This window comes from Amphiprion ocellaris, chromosome 13 (assembly GCF_022539595.1).
Source record: "Amphiprion ocellaris isolate individual 3 ecotype Okinawa chromosome 13, ASM2253959v1, whole genome shotgun sequence".
NCBI classification, from domain to species: domain Eukaryota; kingdom Metazoa; phylum Chordata; class Actinopteri; family Pomacentridae; genus Amphiprion; species Amphiprion ocellaris.
The window spans coordinates 15,085,291-15,108,284 of record NC_072778.1 but is presented as its reverse complement, the minus strand read 5'-3'; the positions used below and the strand labels follow the sequence as shown (position 1 = coordinate 15,108,284).

General features: G+C 38.5%; 3 protein-coding genes across 8 annotated transcripts; 1 reads left to right on the top strand and 2 right to left on the bottom strand.

Moving 5' to 3' along the window:
• The first annotated feature begins 639 nt into the window (after window positions 1-639).
• On the top strand, window positions 640-6,290 carry pdzd11 (PDZ domain containing 11). The gene is made up of 6 exons (XM_023287009.3): window positions 640-712; window positions 1,738-1,831; window positions 2,614-2,754; window positions 2,891-2,989; window positions 4,263-4,323; window positions 5,038-6,290. The coding sequence occupies exons 2-6, from the start codon at window positions 1,739-1,741 to the stop codon at window positions 5,070-5,072; spliced, it is 429 nt and encodes a 142-aa protein (XP_023142777.2). The 5' UTR covers window positions 640-712; window position 1,738; the 3' UTR covers window positions 5,073-6,290.
• A 167-nt stretch (window positions 6,291-6,457) lies between these two features.
• stard14 (START domain containing 14) lies at window positions 6,458-11,523 on the bottom strand. Of its 2 annotated transcripts, none has more exons than XM_023287007.3 (6): window positions 11,251-11,523; window positions 11,092-11,149; window positions 9,704-9,807; window positions 9,369-9,486; window positions 9,217-9,269; window positions 6,458-7,888 (listed from the first exon to the last, which is right to left on the bottom strand). In XM_023287007.3, the coding sequence occupies exons 1-6, from the start codon at window positions 11,413-11,415 to the stop codon at window positions 7,682-7,684; spliced, it is 705 nt and encodes a 234-aa protein (XP_023142775.1). In that variant the 5' UTR covers window positions 11,416-11,523; the 3' UTR covers window positions 6,458-7,681. The 2 variants fall into 2 exon arrangements, with proteins under 2 accessions (XP_023142775.1, XP_023142774.1); XM_023287006.3 differs by having other exon boundaries at window positions 11,002-11,149; window positions 11,251-11,516.
• Window positions 11,524-14,232: 2,709 nt separating this feature from the next.
• On the bottom strand, window positions 14,233-22,205 carry rab41 (RAB41, member RAS oncogene family). 5 transcript variants are annotated; one of them, XR_008603786.1, is made up of 9 exons: window positions 22,028-22,205; window positions 20,811-20,869; window positions 20,093-20,146; window positions 19,088-19,193; window positions 18,648-18,759; window positions 18,079-18,172; window positions 17,567-17,660; window positions 16,455-16,521; window positions 16,144-16,216 (listed from the first exon to the last, which is right to left on the bottom strand). XR_008603786.1 is itself a non-coding variant. In XM_023286998.3 (8 exons), exons 1-8 carry the CDS (start codon window positions 22,104-22,106, stop codon window positions 16,152-16,154), a joined length of 636 nt encoding a protein of 211 aa, XP_023142766.1. In that variant the 5' UTR covers window positions 22,107-22,202; the 3' UTR covers window positions 14,233-16,151. The 5 variants fall into 5 exon arrangements, 4 of the variants coding, with proteins under 4 accessions (XP_023142766.1, XP_023142764.1, XP_023142765.1 ...); XM_023286998.3 differs by lacking the exons at window positions 17,567-17,660; window positions 19,088-19,193 and adding an exon at window positions 19,709-19,814 and having other exon boundaries at window positions 14,233-16,216; window positions 22,028-22,202; XM_023286996.3 differs by lacking the exons at window positions 18,079-18,172; window positions 19,088-19,193 and adding an exon at window positions 19,709-19,814 and having other exon boundaries at window positions 14,233-16,216; window positions 22,028-22,202.
• Window positions 22,206-22,994: the final 789 nt, after the last annotated feature.

The following is a 22,994-nucleotide window of genomic DNA, read 5'->3' as shown; positions in this document are numbered from 1 at the left end:
TGTGCATTTTCATGCAACAGCTAAAATTCAAATGAACTTTTCCAAGTAGGTTCATTTGACGACACAGTCAAAGAAATGCGTTCTTACATGAGAGATTGCAGTAGATATGTCAGTTAAGTGTGCAATCTTAATTTTGGCACAGGGTAAATTATATAAAATTGTCTGCATGTGTGGGACTGTGTTTATATTACAGTTAAAGATGTGGGACAGGAGTAGTGAGCTGATACGTAATTATATGTTGATTTATGTCAAGCAAATGCAGTAAATATGTAACCCCATTATATGACAGCCTTTGGGAAAAGTACACAAACTCATCTGAGGAAGTTCAGAGGACGTTATTCTGAGTTTGCACAAGGCTGGTCTCTAAGTTGTGAGAGGGAAGTATAGCTTTGTGTCTGATGTGCTCTTGTGGACCTGCAGTAAGAATTATGGCTTTACAACTTCAGAAATAAAAGTCAATTAAAAATGCATTAGCAAAACATCCAAAAATTGTTCAAACTATGCCCATGCATTACAGTCAAACAGCAATATGTCACAGAACAGGTCTTTGCAGAAATGGGTCTTGAGCAACCCACAGTTCTTCATTTCCGGCCTGATGTTGTTGGACTACAGGTTGCAGTGACTCCTCCACGCCAGCAGGGGGCGGTGACGTACTGAGCGCCCGTTATTGCTTCATACAAGAGGAGTATACTGCTAGCTCTCACACTGGCAGGTGAGATGATTTCTTTCATTATTTAATGCCAGAATTTCGGCGTATTTTCATCCAAAATGTATATATTGTCTTTATTTTATCGTCCACACGTTGATAATAGTGAATGTCAGAATAATTCGGAGTTAGTAGAGCAAAGTTAGATGCCGAGCTAACCGTTGTTAGCTAACAACTGGTTTTCTTATTACTGCAACGTATCATTATTCAGTGTCTGCTGAAACACTGGTTTTATTTTATTTGAGCATATCATCGTGTTGTCCAAGTTTTCGTCTCTGGCAGCTGTATTTTAGCAGAGTTAATAAGTTAGTAGAAAGTTGAACACAGCTGCTGAACTCGGCTAGTTTTAAGCTTTTGTCTTGTTGCTCGTCGTTTGTACTTCCACGGTGCTCAACTTCACATAAAAATACTAGATATAATCAAAACATACAATCTGATGGATCACAATGGCTGGAAAAAAAGAGTCTTCCAAAAGTAAGCTAAAAAGTAGTTTCACGTAACCTCATGTGTGCCACCTGCAGCATGAAAGTGGGTTATTCAATAATGTATCAGTAATTACAATGTAGTGATGTACAGTCAGCACATTATTTTGACATGCATTCTGCATGAGTAGTCGTGCTACTCAAAATGTGCAGTATTTAATACTCTGTTAATGTGAGTAAAAATGTGAATCCAACTCTAGTATAGGATTTCTACATTGTAGTCTATTTACTTTTTTTTAAAAAAAACTAAAGAAGATCTCAGTATAGCCACTTGTTCCACCATTGATCGTAAGAAATACGTCCTACATATTACAGATGTATTTTATTAGCCTTAGATATAATGGCACTGTTATTATTGAACTCCTGAAAAACTGAATGCATGTTGTTTATTTATGGTCAATACACGATTTACATCACTGCTTTTTGATTCATAATGACATGGACTCATGAAGATAGTTGTTGCCTGTTTATAATAGCTGGTGGCATAAAACCTGAAGGAATGACTTTTCATAAAAATGAGCTTCTTTCTCTGTTGGTGTTTTCAATAAGAATGGATCAGAAAATTCCCTATGATGATTACCAGCTCCCAGTGGTATTCCTACCTTCTTATGAGAACCCACCAGCATGGATACCACCCCAGGAGGTATGTCACATGTAGCTCAGACCACACTGTGTTTAAACGGAACACTTTGACAGATGTTATAAAAGTCAACTCAAGGTCCACCGTTTTTTTTCTGAAACCTGCAACTGCATCTTAAGGTCTTCGTCAGAGAATAGAGTTGTTATTGAGATGGCACAGATGTTATTACAGGTAATGAAAATCCAGTCATCTGATAATGGGTGGTCACACACAGTGAATCTAAAGGTTACTTCCTATGTTAGTGGCCAGTTTGAGTGTTGTCAGTGACATTTTGACTGGTTTTGATGTTCACAAAGAGTTTGGTGTAGTCTGCTTCATGTGTATCTATGTAAATGTAAAGGAGACTTCATGAATACTGGAAACACACATCATCCAGTGTCAGACCTACACTGGTCACTGCATTGACTGAAAATGTGCCAGAGTACTTGACTGGGAGTCAGTGAATGGCTCAGTATGATCAAGGAGGCGTTGACACTGGCTTGAAAAGTGAAGCCAATGTCATTTAGTTGAAAGCTTTGCAAAAAGCTAGTAAATGGGCATTGATTTATGTTGGGGTTATTTTGTCAATGCAGTTTCCAAGATATCTGATTTATCTAACTTTGGTGCTGATTTATCTATTTACTAAACTTATTATGCTGAATATGTTACTTGTCCTCTGATATATGATACATATATGTCCTGTATTACAGTATTTGTCTCTTTCGGCATATAAGAAGAGTCTAAGACAGGCTCACAACTCTGGTGGTACACAGTCAGACGTTCTTCTTTTCTCTGTTCATTTTTAGCGGGTTCATCACCCTGACTACAACAACGAGCTCACCCAGTTCCTACCTCGTACCATTGTATTAAAGAAGCCTCCAGGAGCACAGCTGGGGTTCAACATCCGTGGAGGCAAGGCGTCACAGTTAGGAATCTTTATATCCAAGGTGTGTGAGTGCAAGACGGGTGTTTGGTGTGGGTTTTTTTATTTATGTGTTATGTTGCTGATTAGCTGTTTTCTCTTCAAAAATGTTTACACTGTGACTTATAATTTCTGCATGCCTGTGTATAATGTGTCGGCAGGTGGTTCCAGATTCAGATGCCCACAGAGCAGGACTGCAGGAGGGAGACCAGGTTCTTTCTGTAAATGAGGTCGATTTTCAAGACATAGAGCACTCAAAAGTAAGTCAAAACAGTGTTTTCAAGGTGAGATCTTAATGCCACAGATTATTTTATGGTATCTATTAATATAATGAACTGTAGTGACATGGATGAGGTTAAATGTACTTTCACAACATTTGTATTTACAACACCTGACTGTTCAAATAATTTTCTCTGCATATGTATAAAATGTCAAATGACTTCACTTATGCCTCTTCATCTTCACTGTAGTCAAAACATGTTTAAAGTGCAGCTTTACCACATATGTGTTACTGTTTTTTTTGTTTTTTTTTAGAATATGGAGGGTATTTATGTGATAAAACTGACACACCGCTTCAGAGACCTTGTGCATATTAATAAAAGACAGTCATGGCTTATTTTCAGTCAGTCTTGGATGCAAAACCTTCCAAAGGTCAATTCCTTATTAGGACATAGCACAAATAGATTTTTAAATTTAATTTTCAGACCAGAGCCAAAAGGAACATTTGTACATCAAGTAAAATGTTCTAATCCTTCGAAAATATTTGTCTGAAAACCACATGTAGAATATACATATAGTGCAACACTATGAATACCTCCTTGGAGAGAATGTGCCATTATACCCATAGTTGTGTCTTAGCCCTTTCATCACATGACCTAAGACTAGATGTGTAATAATATATCGTGTTTTAAGTTAATTGTATATATCAGCAATGCTTGCAATCGTCAGTGTAGAATCAGCTTTTCTTTCAAAACATTCTCATTACATATTTCAATTCCCATTATAATATGTAAATCCTGCATGTTAAAGCATTACTGCTTAGACACTTCTGCATATAACGAACGCCTGATTAAGGTGCAACCAATGTGGCAGCGTTGTATTAATTCTGTAGCTTGCTAATCATATTTGTACATCATATAGTCCATATGAAAAAAAATCAGCTAGAGAAGCACTTCAGGATCACTGCACCTGTTTCTAGCCTTATTTTTTTTTTAGCCTTTTTATTTTTAACAGTCCTTTTTAGCCTTTCTTTTTTTTATTTTAAAAAAGTCTTTGTGTATTTTGTTTTTGTAATACTGTCTGATTTGTTGTATATGGAACCTGTTGTTCATCTTGTTGCATGCTGCCTCTTGACCAGGTCATTATTGAAAATGAGAACTAGTTCTCAACTAACTTACCTAGTAAAACAAAGGTCAAATAAATAAACAAATAAATAAATGTATCTGTGTCATATGCTGTATATGTTGCGGAGGTATGAAGACACATTCTGTGGAAACATATTTCATCAAGAATAACATCTGTTTTCCTTTTTAGGCTGTAGAGATTCTAAAGACGGCACGAGAAATCATGATGAGGGTTCGCTTCTTTCCTTACAGTAAGTCTTGGTGTAAATCTCTTCTCGACTACTTACAAACTTTAGTCATGTTTTTGGTTTAAGTTAAAGAAATAAAATATTTTCTTGCTTTAATGCAGAATTTTTATTTTTGGCCAAAGTACCGACAGAACATTGTTTTAAGACTGATACATGATTTCTAACATTGTAACAGCATCAGAACTGCAGTTGAGATTTTTTAATATTAACAGACTTACATTTAGTCCAAATTAAATTGTGGTGCTTATCTTGAGTGTGATAGCCGATAGTTGTGTACTGGACTGCATTTTGTTTAGAAGTGTTCCTAATATTTTAGCTCCCCTAATGTAAGTTATTGGAGTGGACAGAATATTAGAAACACCACTTACTATGACTAGTCAGTAATAAATATGAAGTAGCCATACCCTTTTTGTCAATGTAAAACAAAAATAAAACAGAAAATGCAGAAGCTTAATAAAACTAGAATTTATGGCTGTTGTATTTGATTCCATTAGATTTAACAGGTGTACTTAATAAAGTGGCTGGTCGATTGTCCTGAAGCACGTAGAGACCAGTATGTTACAGTACCCACATAATAACTATCTGACTGCATGTCTTCAACAAGACGCAACAAAAAACTGTCTTTGGAGTGACTGAATTAAATCATCCTGGTAGGAGATTATATAACGAGGCCCTTTTCAGTTCTGTAATGATGTCTTTTGTCTGTTCTTATTTCAGACTACCAAAGGCAAAAAGAGAGGACTGTGCACTAGGTGGCAGCAGAGAGAGAGAGAGAGAGAGAGAGAGAGGTGGACGGACACTTCACTGCATGTCATTACTTTCCTCCCACAGACTCCAGCCTCCAATCTGTCTCAGCTGCAAGATGACTGATGTATGACTAACAGTCCCCATCAAAGTCCCCCATGTAAGGAGAATCTATACTCTGTCAAAGGCTCGGCTTCAAAGATGCTGACTGATCTACTGTGATAGATGATAATTTCGACTCCATCAGGAAGTATTCACAGGAAATTACCTTTATGGTTCTTTTTGGCATGTGGAAATATGCAGGCAGAACCTTTCTAGACATTTTACTGAGAAATTATAGCACTGATAAATATTTTCCGGTAAGGCATGACATTCACAGCATCGGAATGCCTAATTAGGAACAGCCTTTTTTCACTTTTCCTCAAGTCCTGACATTTCTGCTTGAAAATGTTGTATAAAGTTCAGATTATTTCACGTGTACACACCTAATACTGATATAAAATAGAGACTTATATTTCAGTACACACTAACACATTTGGTACGAAGACAGTACAGACCTTATATAGTATAAGAGTAAACAATAGTGCAAGACTTCTGGTAAATTTTAAACATCACTTATCTATATATTGCTGAATATAGTGTACATCAGTTTTTAAATATTTAACAATTATTTGTAATTTTGTATGAAATTATTTATGTAAATATACTTTTCAATGACTGCACTTGAGGACTACTTATCATGACTTTAAAATTGTCTAGAAGTTTTTATGTTTTATACATGACATACACTGCGTCTGTGCTGAACTTTACTGTTGTTTCTTCATGTACAAACTGTATATTTGGTGGTGCCAAACTGCTTTCAAGTAGCATGTGCTGGAATTAGCCAGATCCATGCAGGCCTCAACCCACAACCCACAGGATCCACTGCCAGACACCATAGGAAACCCCCAGAAGTTCTGTTAGTGGCCCAATGACGCAAGGAGCACCTATCCAATATTAGACAGGCGGTTTTAATGTTGTAAGGTACATTTCTGTATTTTAAACATTTGTGAAGATCTGTGTAAATACCTGCCTGCTGCATCTCAACACTGTTTTATTCTGTTTACCATTTTCATGAAAAAGGAATAATGTTGGTCTTCCATTTGAAGATTTTTTTGTTCTTAATGATCTGAAACATTTTTCATTTAACAAGATAAAAAAAAAATAAAATAAAGTTTTGAACTCTAGTAGCCTTTGCCTTTGTTTGTGGACTTGGAGAACCTGCAGCAGAGCTGGACATGAACTCGTTTTTTTTCTGGTATGAGCAGTGAAACTTGTTCCACTTCATAGGTTAGTTTCTCCTGGGAGTGACTGTCACATAAGAGGAATGCAGTCAATGACAGTGATTACAAAAGTGTGTCAACCTTGTAAGATTTATTATTTTTTTTTAACTGCCAAGACAGTGCAACCTTCTTATCTTAAATATTTTAAAGAAAAAAAAAGTAATGTTCTCAGCCAGCAGGGCTTCATTCTAGGGTCTGTTGTCCATCATGACTTCATCTGAACATGTGCTTACTTCAAATAAATAAAATAAAAGATACCCTTTATGGTTGTTCCAATCCTTGAGGTAAATTGACATTGCCATGTACATTTTACATGCTAATACAGCCTAGCTAGATGTTCATTCCCATGTCCTCACTGCGAAGTCAGTGGAAATCTAGTACCTATATAACCAAAGATGCTTAGATTGCACATCTGAGTAAAATCCTACGAACCTCCAAAAAGTCTTGTTCATTACACAGTGAAGACAAATTTACAGCAAAGGTGCTCTCTAAACTGTAAATAAACTTCAGGTTAACTACAAAATATTTACATTTAAAAGCAGTTGCAAATGAAGTTGCATTAAGCTCAAAAACTGTATTTCTGAAAGACAGACTCCACACTAACAGCCAAAGCTGCTGCACAAACCCAAAACCTTTTCAACCATAACAAGTTTCATGGTAACTGATTAACATGAAACCTGTTTTTTTTTTTTTTTTTTTTTTAGCATTGTGAACATATAAATACAACTAAACAAAATATGACTATTTCAAGTGTCTGCGTAGTATACCCTTCAAAAGGAAAAAAAAAGGTTCTTCTTAATTATTGTTGTAACAAAATAAGTGTCAGAAATACTGAACTTTAACTACAATACCTAATCTTATTTCCATTCACAGTCACTTGTAACAAGCCACTAGTGGATGATTATGCTTCACTTCTTTTGTTTTGTATTTCACGTAGCTGCAGCTAAAAATGGCCTGACAGAGGGCCTGTTGTGAATGTAGTGCTGTAACAATGTCACACTCCGACACCTCCAACCCTGCACATTGTAATTACACCGTGATAATGAGAGACGTGTAGCTCTACACGGACTGAGGTGAACTTGATCTGTGCTTCATCTGCTAAGACAGCTGTAAACACTTCATACTCTTGCTCATCCCAAAAGGCACACACTGATTTGGAAAGCTGGAGGACTCTGGTGATCTCACAGAGAGCTGGAGGTCTCAAGTCTTATGTTTTTTTCCATGAGTATATACAGTCCATCTCCCACTCTCTCTCTCCCTCTCGGCCACCCTTCCTCCTGTCGCTGGGGGCTGATTTAGCTGCTGTCCTCGCTGTCCTCCGCGTCCAGCTTGGAGCTTTCGTCCACGTTCTCCAGCGAGTCCGCTCTCTGTATCGACAGCTCGGCAGGGTCCATCATGGGCAGCTTGTTCTGCTCGGGGTAGAGCCAGGGCTTCTGGTCGGGGGAGTTCTGCTTCTTCCACTCGGGGTAGTCCCGGCCAGCCTTGTGCACACACCTCATCACCTGGATGCAGAAGGCAAGATTATCAGAGGGCTGCAGTGTGACAATAAGGGTTACAGCCACACCTTCATTCTTGGTCAACAAAGCTCAAGATAAAGCCGCTCACAGAACACTGAGCAGCACCGATTAAAGGGAAAGCAGTCAGATGAGTTGTACTGATTGTGAGAAACTGTTTAGAGCTCTGTGACTCACTATGAGTGAAAGTTAAACATAATACTTCTCCATAAAAGGTAAATTCTTGACTTCCAGATTGCTGAATCTGGTTCATCACTGATGTTTTGGACACTGTAGGGGATTTAATGTCACTCTTCGATGTTCGTTTTCTTTCAATGAGCAGAAAATTTAATCAGTTAAATCACTGGTTGCAGGATTTCAATGTAAATACAGCTGGATTTCTCAGCCCGACACGCAAAACTAGTGATCAGTGGATGTCACCAGGAAAAAAAAGGGAATATTTGGGTTTGTTTCAGTATAATTCAATTCAATACGATTCAGTATAAGATTGTAAGGTCTGAATATTTAACCCTGTTTGGTAAATTTTAAGATTAATGCCATGGAAAACACTTTAACTTAAAGTCTGCTGTTGCAAATGTGCTGCTTCGATAACTGTAACTTGACTTGGATGAAGTTGATAAACCAATTGGGACATTAAGTGACAATGAAAATAATCACTGGTGGCAACCTGATTCCTAGATTACAGCAAAGAGGCGACATCCAGAAGTCTACTTTCTAAAAACTTCCCTGAACTAAACAGGAACTGATTTATTCACTTCTGATCCCTGATAAAAGGATCACAGCCCGGCTGAAATAGTCATTTTTTAAATTTACTTACAGGCTTATATTCAATTATTTCTTTGATTTTTGCTATTTTCCACCTTAGCGGTTCTTTCTTACTGGTGTTATGTTACAGAAGTCATTGTTACTTGTAAAGAAGTTCGGCGTCTCTGTTTAATTAAAGGCACGAGCCTCTCAATGGCAGCTTCTCACACTACATACACCTCGTTGTGCATAGTTTCAAATCAGCAGAAGACATGAAACCTGGGGAACGAGTTCTGCCAGCAGAGTTCGAGCTGAGATACTCCTTTGTCAGCAGCCTCACCGGGACGATCCGTTCACTTGTGTTTCTATGGTTACCATTGTCCTTTAAGACACTTGAAACCCCCACTCCCTCATGTGAACACACCTCTTGCACACTTTTCCAATCACCTCGTGGACTCACACCCACACCGTCAAGACACACCGATACTCGTTACGCGTCTTTAACCTCATCACACTCAACTCTGCCATTTATTGCGAGTAAACAAATGTTTTTCCTGTGTAACGGTACGTACCCGAGGAGCCAGACGCGTGGACGCTCTGTTTACCACCCACTTTGGAAGAGAACCTACAGAAAACACACAAACTTTAAAAACAGCTCCAAAAAATGCACAGGAAGAACTATTAATTTGAACATAACTCAAGCAGTGATTGGATACGCTCACACCTTTAGGGTCGGCCTGTGAAAGGTAAATAAAAGTGCAGCTATTTGGTCCTGTGGGTTTGATGAAATAGCCCGTCAGCATGGAAACTGCTCTCACAAGCTTCTTGGTAGGAGGATATTTCTGTAATCGAACCAAAAATGTTGTGCGGAATAAGTACAAAAACTGCAATTGAATAGGTTTATATTAAAAGATACGACTGTCAAAATGATAAAATGTGTGTAGGTAAAGTAGCTGTTAAAAAAAATCAGTGCACACAAAACATTATGACAATAGGTGCAGTATGTTTATACAGCAGTGGTTTCTATGTGCTCTGGAATGTGTGGAGGAGGCGTTTTACCGGGTGTTTGACTGAGAAGTTTATGATAATGTACTCGTCATCTATCTTCTGCCACGAACGCAGAGTCACAACATCTCTTTTCTTTATTGGATTTGGACAAACCCCTGCAGAGGAAGGAAGAAAGAAGACATAATAATGTGGTTATGCTGTGGCCGACTCTCTCCATTAGTCTCACTGTCACTACCTTCCATTCGAGGGCAGCCCTTGTTGTGGCAATAAATACACCGGTGTTACAGGAAACCACTCGATCTCCATCCCTGGACGCTGTGTCAGCTTAAGAAAGTGTCAACAGGAGCAACTGGGTTTAATTAAGTAGAAATGTATGGAAGAGTGGTGACACTAAATTAAATCTAAATTAATATAGGTACATTCTATTTCTTTAAACAGATTTGGAGTACATTTACCAAGAAGGTAATGCTTAAAAAACATTGATTTTTTTTTAGGGGTTCTTGAACTCTCCATCTGTCAGATCTGACAGATAGAGAGTTCAAGGTATCCATTTGTTTTTATACCGAAATCACGTCTCAAGCTTCATTAAAGACTCAAGACCAGTTTGGTAATGAGAATAAATACCTAGGAAGCCCCATCAGTCAGTTAGAAGCCACAGTCAAATGTACTCATAAAGTACATTGAAAAACAGCTGCACCAAAGCGCTGCACAATCAAGAAAGCAACCCATTAGACACAGAAAACACAATGACTAAAAGACAAATTTGTATAAAAGGCAACAAAATTCTAAATCATAGAAGATACAACGCAACTATAGAGTCAGGTTGTCAAAGTGAAGAGCAATAGTTCTCGCATTAAAAGGTCAACTGTTGCAGAGATTAGGATCAGCCACTCAGTAACCTCTGGATCTCGAAACATCCAGCAGCATCTGGTTGGTCGACCTCAGTGTGTAAGAATTGTGCTATATGAGTGGCGCCAACCCATTTGAAAACTTACAAAGAATAAAAACTGAGGAAACTTCTTTAGATTAGACATGAAACATCATAGAGAGCCAATAAAAGTCCAGTTGCCTTCTACGAAACACTGAGGATCACAAAGATCCAGATGACCGAGGAGCCACACAGATGTCCATTCTGTAGTTATAATTTATATGGATTTATGATCAGATCTTAGCAGTAAAATAACCATGCTGATCCTTAGTATAAACCTTCAAACTCTCTACCATCTCTTTTACTTTTTCTTTTCAGTGTTTCTTCGGTGTAACAGGTGAAAGAGAGTGAGGCCTACATGTTTCTGACGGTCACACAGAGGAGTGGTTGAAAGTAACAGCAAAGATTAAGAGTCCCTCACATGAGTAATATCCCACATCAGCATTGTTAGACAGCCGGGCGATGTCGAAACTTTCATGCATGGCAGGATCCCACGTCTTACGGTACTGACCGTCGTGAATGACGTCGTACATGGTGGCAGCTGACACGTCTTTGATCGTCATTTTACACTGAAAAACACAAAAGTTACACAAACGGCTCAAACTCAAAGCAGACAGAACAAATATTTCCAGAGGGGAAAAAAACAACAAAGTGAATTAAATTAACTTACCTTGATCTTGTGGACCTTAGGGACGTGATTTTTCTTATTTGCAGCAGGAACTTCCACCCACACTTGCATCCCGTTCTCGTCATACTTATTCAGCCAGTTTTCGGTTGCGAGACACTGTTTTCTGAAGTCAAAAAAAGCTTCCTCGCCGGGTAAAATGCTCGCCATGTTGGTGTAGTTTTAAAACAAACCCGCAACCAGTCCAGTGAGTCTTCTTGGGATTTACAGTTTCTGTAGCTGTGGGACTCTGGTGACACGAATTTATGCGCGCCGAGCAGGTCGAGCAGGATTTTTTGGTGCTGAATTCCTGAGCTTCAAACATCTGACGTAGCAGCACGTAAGGAATCCAGGTGTGCGTGGCCCCGCCCACACACCACGGAGGTCAATCCCGTTGAAGTATCGTTTGCATTACAAAATAAGCAATATAATGCCGCTGATATAGGGTGAAACTGATACCAGAGGAGGCAAGGAGAACAGGGAAAGTGAGCTCATGTTGTATTGAAGATACAAACAGGGCTGAGTAATAAAACTAGAGGAGAAGTAAAGCGGAATTTTAATAAAATAAAAGCTTAACCCTCCTGTTGTCTTCATTTCCGAGCACTAAAAAAATATTGTTTCCTTGTCTGAAAAAAATCCAAAAATTCAGCAAAAAATTTCCTCAAATTTCTGAAAATTTGCAAAACCTTCAGGAAGAAAATTCCAATAATTCCTTAAAAGTTTCCCATCAAAGTTTTATTTAACAAGAAAATTCTTGTAAATATTTTCAAAAAATGAGTAAAAATCTTCCAAAAAAATCCTAAAAATATCTAAAGTAATCACATATATATCAGTAAAACTTCTAATCTTCTCTTAAGAACATTCACATAAAATGAACCAAAATCCAGCGAAATTCGCTGGATTTTGTCATTTCAATAAAGCTGCATTTTAAGGTGGTCTTTGGTAGTCACTGGTCAAAGGAGTGCCTGAATACTGGTCACACTTTCTGATCCTTTAAGTCATATTTGATTAGGGTGTACATTATCTTTCCATTTTCTATACCTGCTATATCCTTTGGACAGTCATGGAAGACTGGAACTCATCCCAGCAAATATTATGCTCCCTGGAGAGGTTCCCAGTCCATCACCAAGCTAACACAAAAAGACAAACAACTACACCCACGCTCAATTTAAAATCATCAATTAACCTCTTATGCTATATTTGGACTGTGGGAATAAGCTGGAGAACCCAGTAAAAACCAACGCAAGCACAGAGCAAACATGCAAACTCCACAGAGAAAGTCTTCAGCTGACCAGGAGATACAAACCCTGGACCTTCACAAACACTCATGGATTAATTCCAGACTTTGTTACCAGCTGAACGGCTCAAACATTTTGAAATCCTTTTCTGATCATGACAATAAAAATAGAATAAAAAAAATTTCTTTGTCCTAGTCAGAAAAGAAGACTGTTTCTAGGCAGCATTTTATAAAATTATGGTAACTTTAAATCAAAGTCCTAATTACTTTAAATTTAAATTTAACAACCCCCTTAAGTGTGGCTGTACTGGGGGTAAATATTCACTTATTTATAGATTTGTCAATATAACAAAATACAAATACACAAGATAATCAAAACACAGTTATAACAAAAAAAAATAGCTATTCTATTGAATATGTGGATGTTTAACAACTATATATAAGCAATATATATTAATGTTACATCGAACCACACTGTTTCTGTTCTGCCATGTACAGAAAACACATGTAAATATATAATAGACAAAACTTGTCTCAAGACCGTCTGAAGAAGTAGTAAAGACTGAACAAAACAACCTCACAATCATAGCCTGTATATGATGATGATGAAGATCGATGATAGTAGTAATAATAATAATAATAGTAATAATAACAATAATGATAATAATAATAATTTTATTTCTACCACACTTAAAATATCAAGGGTTTGCAAAGTACTTTCACGGACAATACAAAAGCTGAATCCCCAAGTGAGGATATACAGGAACTTTCCAGTAGAGAAAATGTGATTTATATTATGAAGATACCTTACAGTTTACATGTTGGACTTAAAATGCTACAATATTGCAGGCTAAGTTAAAATTTAAAGTTAAGACCCTACCGTATGAATAATTATGCAAATTAACCTGACCTGAGTTAGGATCCTAGAGTATCTTAAACTCGAACAAATTACTTGACTACATAAAATTATGGTTCATATCCTACACAATTAAACATGGAAAACCCAACAAATGCAAAGATTCCCAGTTAGCAAGCTTATTAGCAAAGTGAGGGAGGAAATATCCCCTTTGAACAGGAAGAAGACCTCCAGCAGAACCGAGTTCAGGGAGGACGACCATCTGCCTCGACTGGTTAGGGTGAGGGTAAAGACAGACGGACAGACAGACAGATATAGATAAAATCTGGACAAAATTTCCTCATTTTCCAAAAATGTCTTTCATACAAACGTCTACAACTCAACTGGTCCTCGCAAAGATGGATGTACAAATAATACTGTACACACATTCAGTTCATACGTAAGCCAGTTTGGACTTAAAGTCACAGTATTACATAAGAGACTGATATAAATAGGCCTGTATGTGTTTTGAATGTTGGCAACAAGTTTTTAATAATATGCTTTCAACAGCTTTGTCTACAAATGTAAGCTACATAATAAATAAGTATAGCCAGAAGTGTGTTTAATGCAATGTCATGTCTACATTTGGCCACACCTACACGCAGTAACACGCTTGTCATGTATTGCTCAATGTGTAGTTTCAGTCTCCATTTGTGACGTGTCAAACACACCTTCTGTGACATTTTTCACCTTCAGTTGAAGTGCTGCAAGCTACTGATTATAAACTGTACTGCTGTAGTGTACAGACATCTGCTTGGTAATGCACAGTATTTGAAAAAGACAATAATGAATGTGTCATAAGACTGATTACCAACAGTAAGGAGCTTCTGAGGTTCATAAAGAAAGACCGCAGATGTCAAATTTTGGTGAAATATCTTTATTTTATTCCATGTGATAGGCCTACACTTGTGTTTCATTAACTCTCCTTTTTATACATAAGATAGTAATAGTACATTATTCACACAAACGTTGCTAAACACGAGTAGACATCATATTTCAAATGGACAGACACAATTCAGAATAGCACAAAGCCGAGTATTTAGTCAGTGACAAGTAATAGAAGAGCTGCTCATGTTAAAATGGTCGTTCGTGATGTAATTAAATACCTAATCTTTCAAATCCATTTTAAAAAGCTGACATTTCAAAACAAGCTACAGCAAATGACCAGTGTCTTTTGTTGTGCTATGGCTAATTAGTTGGTTTGTGTTACACCGTGTGTGTGTGTGTGTGTGTGTGTGTGTGTGTGTGTGTGTGTGTGTCTGGAGAGACGGTGCAGCCTTTGCCTGTGACTGTAAACCAAGCTACTGACTACACAGGAAAAAAACATCAACCGCCCAAACGTTGCCTTTAGGTGGAGCCCCAGCAGACACGCAAACAATAAATAAAATAAACTTTCCACATGCGTGTCAGCCTCTTTACTTTTGGTCAAGCGTACAATGTTATCTGTATGTCCAAGTAACAAAATAAATAAACGCATAAAACCCAACAGTCCTACACAGGCAATAGCAATACAGCAAAGAATACTGCAACTAACTTCTCTGCACTTTTTACAGCAAGGGTGTTAGTAAGCATTAGCTGTATCTGAGGACATCTATCTACCAGCTCTACAAAACAACTAGTGAAGCCATGAACCAGTCAGCAGGCTTCTTTGATATTTTACAATATTGTGGCTTGATTCAGTGCACAACGTCGGTGAACAAACAAGCAAGGCATCTGTGTTCTTATCCATATAAATCCTGCATGGTGAGCATGCTGCAATGTTCTTGCAAAAGTGTACTCAACACAACACAAATTATCGATGAGATGGTGGGTACGTCAGAGCGACGAAACTCTCCATCAGTGTGGTAAAAACTAAACACCGGCTTCTTTTCGGCTTCTTACATTAGGGCCATGGACTTACTGAAGACTCCTCCTCAGACATGTTAGTATGCGTGCAGCTAATTAAACATCACTGGAAAGACAGTTGCTATAGTTTTAATGCAGACTTAGTTTCAGGTTAGTAGCCGTACTAATGGATCTGGGATGTCTTCCCTTTGATAATAATGGATATCTATTTCCTCATTACTTTATTACACATCCTTTTGCAGCACTGTTTTCAACATGAACTGAGATCAATTTAATTTGGTCTTCTAACACACTGTTGTATTTGGCAGTATAAGCCAACAGATGCGTTAAGTGTAAATAAACAGGTTCAATAATGTGGTAATATGATGGTTTGCAATGGTGCAAATTCACTGGTAAGATCCTGCCTCCACTTCCTCAAAATAAGACAAAGTCAAGAAATAGTCAGTGGTGTGAGAGACAGAACAGTTTCAGGCAAACTTTCCATTTGAAATAAAAAAGTAAGATACTGAGGGCAGAGAACTCAACCTTACAGTCATTTAAATAATCCCAAGCAGTTTTACTTTACAACAACAAGAGTAACAGCACTAAGATTCTGAACTGTGCAATAACTCAAGAGCGGTTAGCTATGTCAGTCTGCAATCCTATATAATGCCATGCAACTGGATGAAAATCTGAACATATCATTTAACTTATTCCTTGTTTTCAATGTTTATTTTTGAACCACTTTTTTCCCCAGATAATCAGTTTCAATACAGTAATGCACATCCACAGTTACTCTGAAAAGTCACTGAGTTGAAAAGGGGAAAAAAAAAAAAAAAAGAGAGAGACAGGTCCTCCATCCCAATGGCAGCACGCCAAGGGTGGAGAGAGTGGCCACTGAGAGACAAGCTGTTGGTGGGGAGGAGACAGGCTGGGTGGGGGTGAGGTGTACTAGCATGAGCAGCTGCTCTCGGTTACAGTCATCTCTGGCTGCTTCTCCAGTTTGATGTCGATCACTGAGAGAAGTTAGTTAAGCAACATCGCAGATGAATTGCAAATTTCACTTCAGTGTTTTCGGCAGTGCTATCGGTCATGTTATCAGTGAGCTCTCTCTCTCTCTTTCCTGCTGGGTCAACTGAAAATGAGCTATGTGCAACGTGCAAAACGTTCTACAAAGTAATGTATCAAAGCCATGCTGATAATGACTCAACAACTCTGTAGCAATTTCTGTTGAGAGTAACTTGAAAAGGATACTGTCCTCTTTGCTTTTCTCTGGTGTGCTGTCCATCCCTGGCAATGCAGCAGCAACACGTCGGAACAGCTACAAAACAGAGTGAGACGCATTAAACAGTTGAACATATTTGAAATCGGTCTCGCTGCAATACGATATGAAGCAAGATGCAGTCAAATAGGGGTGGATGATATGGACAAAATGTTCTGCTATGGTAAATAAAATGCCATTATTGCTATAGTGAAATATCATGACATGTTGTTTTTCTCTCAAAATTTAGCTGAGTGACTGAAATACATAAAATATCATTGAGATATGTAATTTTTCAGAACTCAAAGTACTTGGAAATTGATTCTTTGTAACACCCACAAATGCCCAAATACAGCGATACACTGAAGGGTTGGTGTACAAAGTATTGATGGCAGACGATTTTTTTTTTTTTATTGAATGGTACACATCATCATATCACCCAGCCCTACTGTCTATCTACAGACAACACGTGATCAAGTTACAGCTAGTCACTCCTGAAAAAATGCATTTCATCGAATAAAAGCAGACACAAGAAGCAGTCAAAGTAGTGATACAAACTGTGACAGTCGTTGCTGGTTGATACAACAGCATAAAAGTGACGGTTGCCATGCTAACCACCTCCACTGAGCAAAACCATTGTATTCATTGGAATGTTTTGAAAGCTGAAAGTTTCAGTGAATCAGAGAAAAAAGTACTTGAGCAGAAATAAACACAGTAGCAATAAACCTGTGCAGAACAATTGAAACCACGCTGAAACTTCTACAAGCAAAATCTGTGCAGGGGAAACACAACCGATTCGGTACGCAGGGTTTTTGCTGGCTCACAACGGACCTTTGGGTTGATAGAAATATACTCATTTTGTTAGTATTCTGAACATCGGACAAGCAGAAATGTCTACTACGTTTAAGTAAATGAAACTTCACTTAGGAAAACTGTTGAACAAAGTTGAATTGCTATTTTTGTTCTCAATTCTCAGAATGTTGGTGACAACAAAAACCCTGGTACCAACTGTGCCATGAGAGGAGAAAGGAAAGCAGAAGGAGTAGCGTGTCGACTTTGACGGCAGAATAAGAATCAAACTACCCTGAGAAAACAGAATCGCTACCTGTTTGACATTGTAGCCAGTCTTTGCGCTGGTTTCAATGAACATGACATTCAGTTCCTTAGCTCTCTGCTCGCCCTCCTCTGTGGTGATCTGTCTGCTCCGGTAAAAGCAGAAAGGGGGAGACGGACGAACAGACAGATATGGAAAGAAACATCACAAAGAGGACAGGCCAAAAGAAGAAGGTAAGAAAAGGAGAGAGAAACAAAGAGAGCTCAACACAGAGTCTTGTTTTGGGCGAAAAAGAGAGGTTAGTTTGTAACTCGGACAGAAAGGGAAGTAGACAAAGAGGGAGAAGCTGCTGTGCTGAGTAAAGACGAAGCAGCAGGAAATGGACTCCAGAGGTCACTCATTCATTCAACAGCCACACTCTAATCCATGTATTGAATGAACACATGGTGGAGCTGCACTTCCTAGATGTCACAGGTGGGCCTCCCTGACCTATAGGACATCATGACCTGCGCTGGAAACAGGATAATTGGTCAGTGTAACACCTGCTGTTGCCGAACACCAACCTGTTTGACGTTATAGCCAGCCTTGGCACTGGTCTCTATGTACATCACATTGAGCTCACGAGCTTTCCTCTCTGCCGCCTCAACAGAAACTTGCCTGCCATGGTCCCGGGAAAAGGAGAGGGAGGACGAGGGGGAAGGGGGAAGGGAGTGGGGTGGAGTGTAGTGTTGAGGGAAACACACACAAAAAAACAAAAATCAAAATGACATGGAGAGAATATACCAGGCAGAGGAACAAAAAAAAAATAAGGCAAGGGTAAAAAAGGCAGAACAGAAATATGATCAAATCATAGGAAATAAAAAAGTATGTAAATAAAAGTGTTTAAATTACTAATAAAAATGCTGGAGTATGTGACATACCAAGGAATGATAAAAGTCAAAATTGGATGAGATGCACTGAAGGGAAGAAAAGTGGGATTCCAGGCTTTGGCAGTTTATATACTATAATACTTAAGGCTACCAATTTTCTTTTTGTCGTAGAATGACAACATTTCACTACGTTTATCAGTCTTTGCAAACAGAATAGGAAAATCATTACTATAACCATCCACTCTTATCACACGACCATGTACCTTTTATCCGCTAAGTCTGTTTTGTTCCCAACAAGCATGATAATGACATCACTTCCTCTCTCTGTTCTAACATCATCAATCCACTTTGAGGTTTGCTGGAATGAATTAAGATCTGCAATTGAGAAAAAAACAAAACAATTATTGTACATATCAGCCACATGTAGCCCCAAAAGACATGAATCACTTGCTATATTAGCTACAGTTGAAAGTGTGCAAAGGCTGGTGTTACTCCTCGTAAAAAGACAGTAGAACATTTGATAAAAATAAAGCTCATAGTCATGTGTTAGTAAGCAGGCATATTCAGAAGAGAAGCTTGAGGGAAAATACACTTAGAGATTCTGAAGGTTATTAGCAGAAATAAAGTAGCAACTATGCCAGAACGGTTTCTTTCCAATTGCTCTAGAGCCCTACAGAAAGGTTAGAGTACAGCCCTGACTCACTGGTGATGTCATAAACAACCACAGCAATGGTAGAGTCACGGATGTAGCTGGGAATTAGGCTACGAAAACGCTCCTGTCCAGCAGTGTCCCAGAGCTGGAGCCGGACCTGAGGATCGGAATGTAGAGGAAGAAAAGGACAAAAAGATCGAGATAAAGGGAGGCAAAGGAAGAACAAGAAGGTGGAGAACAGGACAGACATAAAAGAAATGCAGGCCAAGCAGCAAAGATGAAAATGGTATTTTATGAAGGAATGAGGAAAATCCTTCAAATGCAGAAGGCTAAGAGATGAAGCGTGTTATGCAAATAAGACATGTAAAAGGCTCCCTGCTGAATCATTATTTAGGCAGTTTCACAGGATCTTTGCCCATGAAGTGACATCGGCAGACATTTTATGTTATTTCTTCCATCAGCCTCATATGTAACAACATTTAGGAAGCGCAGACCCTCTTGGACACTGCTGGTGAAATACTTTAGTGTCACTGAAGCTGATGCAAACAGTCTGGAATAAGCTTTTAACATGCTGTCCAGTGGGGTTTACTAGGCTAGTAAATGCTCTTCTTTTTCTGCCCTTCCACATACTAAGTGAAGGACAAGGAGGAGAGGCAAGGCCATGATACCTACTGGCTATGTCATAAACCACCACAGCAGCAGCTGAATCTCGGATGTAACTGGGGATGAGGCTGCGGAAACGTTCCTGTCCGGCTGTATCCCAGAGCTGCAGCCGGATCTATGGCCAGCCATGAAACAAATGTGGGTACGAGGGGCATTTCATGATCCAGCCAGGGGATGGAAGGAAAAGAAAATCTTGATAATATGGTAGGAACTAAAAACATGATCACATGTTTAACAAAATGAATGGCAAAATTTAGGAAAATGTAAAAACACAATGTGAAATGGTGACAGGAAAATAAATGATGGCTACTACATAAAAAAAGCAGATGCATGCTTTTCTACCGATTCTGACTAATGAAATGATGACAGTAAAATAAAATAGACAGGGCTTACCGTGCGATCTTCTAGGTACATGGTTTTTGACAAAAAGTCAATGCCAATTGTTGCCTGTAAGACAATCATGGCAATTTAACATTGATATCAGCACATTTCATTGATAACGATAACGTATATATTTAAGGAGAACTAATAAAACTAATTACATGTTCAACATCTTTTGAACCTTTATCACAACATTATGACGTGTCACTGAAGGAACAGCATAGGTGGCACTTAACATTATCAGTGTGTGCATTTACATGTACTATAAAATCTTGGTTACAAAGAGATTTTTGTCGTATCCTGGTTATGTGTTGCACATATTTTTAGTTTTAGAAATACAAATAATGCCTTAAAAAATTGTGCAGCAACAGAAACCTGGATGCTGTAATGATCCTGCACATAGAGATAGGGATAACTTGGATTCTTATGTTCCATGTAAACATAATGTTCTGACTACGAAGAGAATCAAAATAAGACTCAAAACTGGGATTCTAATGTGCATGTTAGCCCGCTCATTGCCTCTGATTCATGTACTGTTCACTTGTACAAGATATTAGGTTGTGCATGCTAACAAAGGACCTACATCTGGAATATAAAGAAACAGCTACTTTAATTAATATTATTGATTATGTCTGTGCTTAAAATGTCAAAATGTCTGCTTCAGAACACACTTTAAGGATCAGAGTAGACTTAATTGGCATGCTAATCCTGTGAGGTAATTCCTTTTTACCTGGTAAGTGTTGTCGAAACTGTCATACATAAACCTGGTGATGAGAGAGGTCTTCCCCACTGCACAAACACAGAAACAGTTCAGTAGTAGTTCAGAAATTTAGTAGCACGTGATTAGATCCAAGTAGTCCAGACCCAAAGCCAAAATTTTAATTGTAAAATTAGATATCTAATTATATAAACTGTAATTTGGTATTATATGAAAGGAAGAAATCGATATGAGTCAGTGACATCACATGGTGAGTAGACTGTTATTATCACTGATGCAGTGTGGACAACTGAACCCACACGCTGAGCTGGCAATATGGGTGGAGCCACAAAATTTGGAAAATTAAAAGGACTTCACTCTTGACATTTGTTTCGTGACGCGAGGCTACCACTACCACAATGCACAAACATCCCTAAAATACAGTCACGATTAATAATGTCAGTGTCAGACTGTGTAGCTGCATATATAAATGGTGTGGAACAGGCCGACGGGTCTGGACACCACTGGCCGACGTGGCTCTGCAAGATGCTGCCGCAGGAAGCTAACAGCTAACGAGTTGAATAGCGCTATTCTGACAAAAGAAGATAGTTAAACTTAATTTCCCTGACGTATATAGAGTCTTCTGCTTGAAGACAATGATTCGTGGCAAACTTATGACAACCACATTAAGGCTGTAAAAAGGCAATGAAAGTCACTGTCAGCTAACGTGTCTGCTGGTGTATTTCATTCTGCCACAGCTGGCTAACTGTTAGCTAAAAGTGCTGTGCTAGGTAGCGTATGCTAACGAGATGATGCTGATGCATCACAAACTAATGGGAAGAATAATGGCAATGCTATTTGCTTCAGTGTGGCAGCAGACCTTTCTGGAGATAAGTCACAAGCCAATGCGACACGATAATTCAGCTTATTTTAAGCATTTATCGTTAAGACGGACAGCGAATTGTTTAGCTACCTTACCGTCGGCTAACGGTAGCTACCCAATGACATCATCACCAGAATGAAAAATCGGTAAGTTCATAATTATTTCATTTTCTTTTCTCTTAGTCACAGTGTTGACACTGAAATATTTACATCTTGCTTCGTATTATTACTATACCGCGGGATAACTTTACCATGCTGGCCAATACCAAGCTAACTTGAGAAGCTAGTTAGCTAATGTTGCCACTTCTTACACATCCTTACATCCGACCAAATTGACTGTTGGTTTTAGTACACGGTGTCCAGCTTACCACTTTGTTCGCCCAGGAAGACGAGCTTGAACTTTCGTAGGGGATTGCCAAACTCTCCGCCACCGGTCGTGGTTGACATTTTGTCAAAATAAGCAGCTAACTAGCTGACCAGGCTAATGATGTGATGTCTAGACCGGAGAGCACCAAGCAGTGTATCTTTATCCTGCACTAGCAGCGCTATTGTTTTCTTAAACATACAGTAGTGAAATAGCGCAACCAAGAGGCAACGACTGACAGTCAACTAAAATGTAAGTCAACGAAAACCCTTATTGTATTCTTATACCTATTAGCATTTGGTATAGGTCGACAGATGTACAATTTCATGGATTTTGGCTACAGAAAGTATAAGCATTTACAAAAAGACCCGCCTGAATATTGCTCGAATTTTAGCGCAAGTTATTCAGATATGTTTGCAGGTCTTTTACTACAGCTACAGTTTTTGAAAGATTGTGAACTCTGGAATTTTCAGTATTTCTGCACAAGTATTACCCCAAGCAACATCACATTTCAAATATTACACTAGGTTGGATGTTTACTCATTAAGGAAAATGATCCATATCATATCTGTCTGTGTCAAAAGTAGGTGAACTTCCTGGATTAGCAGCTAAAACTGGAGATGTTTTCAAGCCATTGGATGACCGTGAGGTGTGAGTGGGTGCCTTGTTTTATTTCAAGAATGGGGATTTGTGAAACTCTGTTCATCACAACACAATGTTGTGGACGTGTATCATGGCAGGGACAGATCCTGTGTGTTAGAACAACACAAATTTGTCCCCTATGTCAAAAATCACAGATAGAATTTAATGAAATATTCCATGCTGTTTATTATGTCTTTAAGTCTCAGCATTAGAGACTTTTCCTTCCATTATCATGGTGTGGACCTCTTTTGATTCATTTCTTCCAGAACATCTTGCCATTATTGATTAAACAATTAAGTCTTCATCATACCAGTGAATTCTGAAGGAAA